The sequence below is a fragment of the Monopterus albus genome, unplaced genomic scaffold (genome assembly GCF_001952655.1).
Source record: "Monopterus albus unplaced genomic scaffold, M_albus_1.0 scaffold313.1, whole genome shotgun sequence".
NCBI classification, from domain to species: Eukaryota; Metazoa; Chordata; class Actinopteri; order Synbranchiformes; family Synbranchidae; genus Monopterus; species Monopterus albus.
The window spans coordinates 180,240-188,115 of record NW_018128193.1 but is presented as its reverse complement, the minus strand read 5'-3'; the positions used below and the strand labels follow the sequence as shown (position 1 = coordinate 188,115).

The following is a 7,876-nucleotide window of genomic DNA, read 5'->3' as shown; positions in this document are numbered from 1 at the left end:
CTTGTTTTACAGAAGATTTATTTTCACACATATGTAATTATGATGAATATAACCTGCATAGGGTTCTGTTATTTTTGGTCTCATTGTGTTTTTACTACTCCTTTTTTTGCTTTGTACTAGGGTGTGGCATCCTCTTATAATTAAATGTTTATCCCTTCCTTTTTTATTACGAGGTTTGATATAGACAGCCTTGTGTCATGTGATGAGATGTGGAGGTCAGGTAACCATGTTCTGACCTATGAATGTGTGGGAAACCAGAGCTTTCCCGAGACACTGATGAAGATGTAATATTAAAATTTTCATTGATTTTTTCTACTGTTTTTGTATTATGTGATGAGATAGCAATTGATGTTTTGAAGAGGGTTTTAATGCTTCTCTGGGATTTGTTTTTGGCACTGTGCAGATCTCACCTGTTGCTTCCAGTGAACCTTACTTAAAGACCAATCGAATCAATAAAACAGGACATAAAAAGGTGCAGCAGTATTGCCACATACAGCACCACTGCCTGTTGACACCTTCAGTCACTGGCTGGCCATAACTACAGTCCAGCTGACTGATGTGTAATAACAAAGTAACATGCAGGGGGGCTGAGAATTCAGTATTATATCTATTATTTGCAAAGCAAGTGATGATAAACTCCTTAAAATCATTAAGCTAAAGAAGTCTGAGTTAAGTGCTTCTGCAAACTAGCACACATCTTGATTTTTATTTATACCAATAACCAGTTTGATTTGGCTGCTGTTTGTTCAGTAGATGCAATCTGCTGCACATCACATACCTTCCAAAAGTACAACAGTTAAAAAGTTTACAAAAAGGGATAAATATCTCTGACTCAATGCCAGTCGGGCAGAACTGATGAAGCCTCTTCGATGAGAAGTGGAACGTCTTCGACCTAAAAACCTAGTCCAGTTGATTTTTCTAAGTTTTTTCAGCTTACTATGACCTGGATGACTGAGAATCTGCATGGACAGGTTACAAAAATGTTTCTCAGAGTAATTTCACATTGAGTAATTCAAAGGAAAGCTTTTAAAAGTTCAAGTGTCCTGATTGTTGTGTCATATTTTTCACCTACATTTTTCAGTGGATCACTAGTTTTCTGATAGACAGGATCCCACATTCTTTTCAAAAGTTTGATTGACATCTGTAATCTCTGTCTCTGAATTGTTACAATGCAAAGCAATTGTCTGCTTCTGCCATCTGCTGGTCTAAACATACTTCTACAACAGCCTGTCCAACACCTGGTAGCAACAACTTGAAATTATAATAACACCTATTTTGATGTAAACATATTTATGAAATCAGTATGTGATGTGAAACTGCACTAACTGGAATAAATGTGTACTACAGAAAAATAAAAAACTAAATGATTATTAACAAATTCATTTCAAACAAGACTGAATTAGTAGACAATACACTAAAAAGTGAGTTTGTAAGCTATGTAGGCACCTCGAGGCTAGAACTGTTGAGTAGCATTGCTTTATGTGAACTTTTATTCCCCACAGCTAAATATTTCATCAAGTAGAAGTACCTGTATTGTATCTCTGTACAAATGTCTCTATTAAAAGTGGGCTAAAATATGAATCTGTAAATAGTTGCTTTCAAATGAACAGAACAGGCTGGGAACAATCTTTTTCTTTTATTGGCCTTGTTTACACAGAAACCTTTTGTAGGTTAAGTTGCAGATAATTAAGTGTGCTGATCACACAGCTGGACAGTTCCTCAGGTGGAAGCCGGACACAGTATTGTTCAGTTTGACAACTCTAGGAGGAGCAGGTATGGTGATGACACGCTTGAGATAGCAGCGGCGCCTAGCACACAAAACACAGCATCTTTAATCACACAAATAGAGTTGCCATCAAATCTTATAGTGGAGCTACAGTAGTGTCTGATTAATGATCAAGTTCAATGCTATGTGATTTTCAGGTACTGAATACTGGTACAATTTTATTTCCAAAAAGTTGGCAATATTTGTGTTTATGTTTATGCAGGGTTGCATACATGTACAAAGAACACTGTACCTTTGGGAAGGGTCAGAGCAGGTTTCCTTGACATAAGTATAGAACAGGCATTTAGGATCTGCAGAGCAGGTCCTCTGACACGTGTCTGCATCATCCATCAGCTCAAAGCGAATGTCAGAACTGGTGAAGTCTACGCTTTCATAAGCCACCTTAACCCAGTCTGTTAGCAGAGAGAGACAGAGTTAAACTACTGCTGCTGGTTAAACCAAAGAAACACTTCACTAACATTAAGCTGAAAGGACAGATACAGTAGAGAAACAATTGTATGTGCTAAATAATTCCAGTCTGTGTAATATTAGATTACATAAATGCCAAAAATAAAATCCCCACCACCACCTCTGAAGATCTGTGAAAAGGATGTGCATGGCCTTTTTAAAAAACAAAAGATCAGGAGGGAACCAGGCCCAGACGGTGTGACCCCCTCTTGCTTGAAATTCTGAGCTTATCACTTGGCCCCCATCTTCAGTAGATCTTCAAAAGATCACTGGAGCTGTGTGAAGTCCCCTCCCGCTACAAATGCTCCACATTATTCCGACCCCCAGAAACCTTCTATCAGCACATTGAATGACCACAGCCTTGTCGCCCTGAGTTATGAAGTCCTTTGAGGGACTGGTGTTGGCCCACCTGAAGGACATTGTAGACCCCCTGCTGGATGTCCTGCAGTTTGCCTACCAGGCAAACAGGTCAGTGGATGATGCAGTCAGCATGCCACTGCATTACAACCTGCAACACCTGGACTCCCTGGGGATATGTGCATGCGTCCTCTTTGTGGACTTCAGCTTGGTGTTCAACACCATGCTGCTGTTCTCCCACTACACCAGCGACTGCACCTCAGAGGACCCCCTCTGTTATACTCCTGAAGTTCGCAAATGGTTCAACGGTCATTGGCCTCATCAGAGACTGTGAAAAGTCTGTGTACAGATGGGAGGTTAAACAGCTGGCCCTGTAGTGAAGGACCTGTACACCTCAAAAGGAGGTCAGAGAAGATTTCTGCAGATTGCTGCTTTTTGTGTTCTTGCCCTGTGCCATCACTCTGATGAAGTGATACCAAAGAAATACCAAAGGCTGAAAGAAGAGCTAGAAAAGATGTGGAAGGTGAAGGCACAAGTGGTCCCCGTGGTAATAGGAACACTGGGGGCTGTGACCTCCAAACTGGGAGAGTGGCGCCAACACATTCTAGGAACAACATCTGAGATCTCTGTCTAGAAGAGTGCAGTGCTAGGAACAGCTAAGATACTGAGCAGGACCCTCAAGCTCCCAGGCCTCTGGTAGAGGACCCGAGCTTGAAGTAAGGAATAAGACCGCCCTAAAGTGGGGGGCGAGTGGGGAATTTTGAACTTTGTTTGCTTTAATTGCAGAATTTTCATCATGTTCTTATAATGCTCAACACGCATGCAATTACATACCAGTTCACTTACTGACAAGTAAGTAAAAGAAGCGAACGTGACTGTGTTGCATAGAGAGACAATACAGCCAGGTGACATGATTTAATATGCCAGTTTTGCTACCGGAAGCATAAAGTTCAGTTTTAAATATTTCCAGCAGTTTTTCAACTTGTGCATAGCAGCATCTAAAATACTTACAGTTCACTGTCAAATAGGTTTAAAGCAAAATTGTCTTGAGCTACTAAATATACATGGATACCATGTCATTTTAACTGGAGAGCATGTGATAAAATTTCCAAGTGAGGGCGAGTGGGGAATTTTTTTTTCTACTTATAAATACTTTTTCTTACATTCTTTTCCTATTTGTGAATGCACACGTTTTATTATTGTTTATTTTTCATTGTTTCTTTTTTGTTTGCTTTAATTGTTATTTTCTATTTCCTGTTGCCTACAAACACATTGAGAGTCTCTGTACCCAAGTCAAACTCCTTGTATGTTCAAACATACTTGGCCTTTAAAGATGATTCTATTGTAAAGCGTTCACCACTTATCTACATAGGCAATATTAACATTGGGGGAAAATGGGTGAAGCTTTGTTTATCAAAGTTTCTGAAATGACTGAATAATGTTGGCATTTAATAAAAGGGTTACCAAAGTCATTAGAATGCATCATTTTGGATATCTGTAGAAAGGTTTAGCCAACCACTTGGCAGAATTTAAGATATTTCGACTGTGAAAACCTGATAGACCTGCTGACCAGTTGACAAATAGACAATGCTGCTTGCATGGCTGAAAAAAACACTGGACATTAAACTAGTGAGTTAATTGATCCCTAGCCCTAAATTAGCTTAGAAGGTTTTTGGTTTATTGTAAGTGTGGCTTTCCTTATAGTTTTTGGTGTTGGTTAGTGGTACATACTTTGATGATCTAGCTGACAGAAATATGTTGATATCCCAGATGTTACTCCTTGTTTGGCTGTGGTCATCATTTCATTTGGATTATTCTTCAGGTAACATTTGAAGTCATTACTACAAATAAAAGAGAAAGAAAATGGAGCCTTGATCAAATTATGTCTAAATTTTGAGATAACATAAATTCAAGAATAGGTATGAATGAAAGGGAAACCAAACGTTAGGACATTAGGACAGTTAAAACACTGCTGCAAGGACAACAAATAGGCTGATATATTTTGCATTTTGTAATTACTTGTTGTATTGTCATACAGGACAAATGTCTTCCTGCCATATAAGAGAGAGTAAAATGCCACCTTGAAAACACTTGTGAAACACACAGTACCTGTGGTAAGAGAAGAAGGTACACGTTGGATGAGCAGAGCACAGTGCCAGACAGTATTCAGGAGAGGCAGCCTGCAGGGTCTCGAAGTCATGTCCTGGGATGTCAGTATTTGGAAATAATCTGTGCTGACATTCTGTACAAAACACAGGTAATATAATAAGAGAGCATACATAACAACCTGCAAGATGTTTTTGTAATTCCACAGCTTTTGCTATGACTGTTTGCATACCTGACTCAAATGTTTCAAATGTTAAATGCATTTTGTGGGAGAATCCAGATACTACATTGTTCTTTCTTTGAACAACTGGAGTCCTTGGTATTGTCCAACTGAATTTAAGGTGGCACCTATACCTAGAACACAACAACAAATGACATCTTTATTCACACTGTGAAGACAGTCATATTGTACAATGTTACTGTGAGATCATCAGGGTTATCTCAGCTTGGGCTTGGAGACAAACTGTGGCCTTGGAGGTTTGAAAGATGAATTGTAGGAAACATAGGACCTAGGATTTTTGGAGATTGACAATTGCTGGTGACTAAAAGTCTGATGTTTTGGCCATTTTTATTTAGTTTATGGAGGAGAAATAAATACCCTGTAAAAGAGTCCATTTTGCACATCCTCCCGCCTTAATGATTATCACAAAACTGTGACATCCTCGGTTCAATGTGCAAGGTGGACCTTCGTTGCGTATGATATCCCTCATACCCTCTCCCCCAATTTATCCTGTTAATTGCTACACTGTCAGTTTTCAAATAATTGCAAAAGGTCAAAGCCATTCATCCACATTTATCTACCTTGGTGCTCCTAATGCTTGTTGACCTGAATTTTGCAAGTTAATGAATTTGCAATACATAAACATTAACCAATGGAATTTACTGTTAACAAGTTACATTTTCACAAATAGCAGCAAGGGATTAAGGCTTTATACTATTTGTTTGTCCTCTCTTTCACTGAATACCTTTATGAAGATGAGTATCTCTTTCCCCACTGAGATTCATCTCAAATAGTGACATTACTTAAGAATCCACAGAAGCCCTACCTGATTTCTTTTAGTCCAAACTCCTCGTTTGTAAAAGTAAAAAATTGACACCCATTGTCATGTGTGCAGACCCTCTGACATTCTTCATAGTCAGCTGTGAACAAAAATTTGTAGTCTGCCCCATTGAAGTCTACATTCTGGTACACCTTAGACAGACAAAGATCTGGCAGACAGAACACCCAATGCAAACATGGAGAGTTATACACAGCATGACCATACTTCATTAAGTAATAAATGGTTTTGCAATGTCTTAAAGTGGTTGTATGCTTACCCAGGTCTGAGATGCAGGGTTTCAGAGAAAACCCAGAGGTGACACCCTGTAGTCCAGTCTGGATACTGGGTTGTCCCGAGGGAGTGGACTTGAGGTAGCAGTAGAAGTGCCTGAGGGTAATTTTTGTGTTCTTGAGTCTTCTTTTTCATTTACACTATGTAGTGCCTTCTTTTGTGAAAGTATTTTATATATAATGCATTATTCTTCACAAGTATTACTTAGACTGAGTTTCTGTCACTGTCATACCTGTTATCTCTGGTCCAGTCAGGTCGAACAAAGGTGAAGAAGAGGCAGGAAGGGTGTTGGGTGCACAGCAGCTGACAGTGCTCCACATCGGGAGAGTGGAGGAATGTAATGTCCGTTCCGGGGAAATCCACATTCTCCAGAAGCTCTCGATTACATTCTGAAGAAATTAAACTACTATTACCATATGCAAATGAGGAAAAAGGCAGTAAAACATGTGCCCACACATAGTTAGCCACTTTCCTGTACAGTAAACACAATTTAAAGTGTGTTGATTACCTTGACTAAAAGAGAGACTGCAGAGGCAGAGCAGACCCACCAAAATCAAATGGGTTTCCATCTTGTCAGTTTCTGCTGATATTCTGCAGAAGAAGGTATGATCTCTGAAGCACAGCTGTAGTCAAGGGGTTGGTTTCTCAACTGCAGGTTGGCCAATAGACCGTTTTGTAACCCCAGCATTTGGACATTTGATTTGTTTATGCAACTGATTGTTGACACATAGGGTTATGATGAAATTTCATGCCATGAGATCTTGCAATATTAAAATGTGATGATATTTATCGTCAAGATGAAAAGCTGTCTTGTGATATTAGTAGCTATATAACAGAACCAGAGCAGAAGCCAGCATGATAGAGTGTGAGGGTGAAATTTATCATAGAAGAGAAGATACCCCCACCACGTTTTTATGTTCAGTTTGTGAAAAAAAGGAGTTCAGTGATTGGTTCACCATGGCCCCTGCAGCTAGTGGAATGAATCATAATGAAATAAAACAAGCCTTAAAGATAGATTATATAGAACTGACATTTGTTAAGTGAGCCTACAGGAGAGCTAACTTACAATTCAGCGTGAAACATGCATTATAATGACTTCCTACCTGCCTGTACAGATGAGTCATAGCTCAGTTTTAGTGATTGGCCAGAGCTCAAATCAACTTTGACTTTCTAACAACAGTTGATTCAATTTAAATTTTAAAGACAGTCCCATCTAAGGCTTTAACACTTGTAACATTTGTAACAACAATGAAGCAAAAATATCTATTTACAAAGAAATTAGGTATATTGCATCACTCTGTGTGTGTTTAGTGTGCATTTACCTTGTGTCCTCTGCTCTCTCAGTCAGGCTTGTACAGAACTCTATTGCGCAAATTCTGTAAACAATTCCTGTCATTGGGGGCTGTTTTCCAATGGTCTAGTGGCAATTTCTAACTTGAATACATTTCATAATACTTTCACAATAACCCCTTTCTCCCTTCTCTGTGTGAGCTACAGAATAAAACTGCCACCTATCTCTGCTGCAGCCCCTCCTAGCTGCTTGTTCTTCCTCCTTTTCAATCCTCTAAATAAACATATCCATAAAAATATATATAGTTGCATGTATCAATAATTTTACTCCAAAGTCCATATGTGTTTTTCATTTCACTGCTGCTGATGAGATCAGGAGGTGTATGTGAATTGATAGGAGACAGCAGAATGAATCTGGCAGCACAACAGTATTTCCACTGTGCTCTATGCATCTGGTGTCTCTGACAACATGTTCCATGATTTTATACAAAACAAAAATATACAAAAACAAATTAAAATCATAGTTGGCCAAATATTTACAGTAATTAGAAGATCTACC

The 7,876-nt window shown here is 38.9% G+C and overlaps 1 protein-coding gene across 1 annotated transcript; it reads right to left on the bottom strand.

Annotated features, from left to right (window-relative positions):
* Positions 1-1,622: 1,622 nt before the first annotated feature.
* LOC109973959 (coagulation factor XI-like) lies at positions 1,623-7,506 on the bottom strand. Its single transcript, XM_020623873.1, has 10 exons — positions 7,350-7,506; positions 6,536-6,618; positions 6,260-6,416; positions 6,014-6,123; positions 5,743-5,905; positions 4,929-5,050; positions 4,700-4,832; positions 4,322-4,431; positions 2,019-2,178; positions 1,623-1,808 (listed from the first exon to the last, which is right to left on the bottom strand). The coding sequence occupies exons 1-10, from the start codon at positions 7,421-7,423 to the stop codon at positions 1,700-1,702; spliced, it is 1,221 nt and encodes a 406-aa protein (XP_020479529.1). The 5' UTR covers positions 7,424-7,506; the 3' UTR covers positions 1,623-1,699.
* Positions 7,507-7,876: the final 370 nt, after the last annotated feature.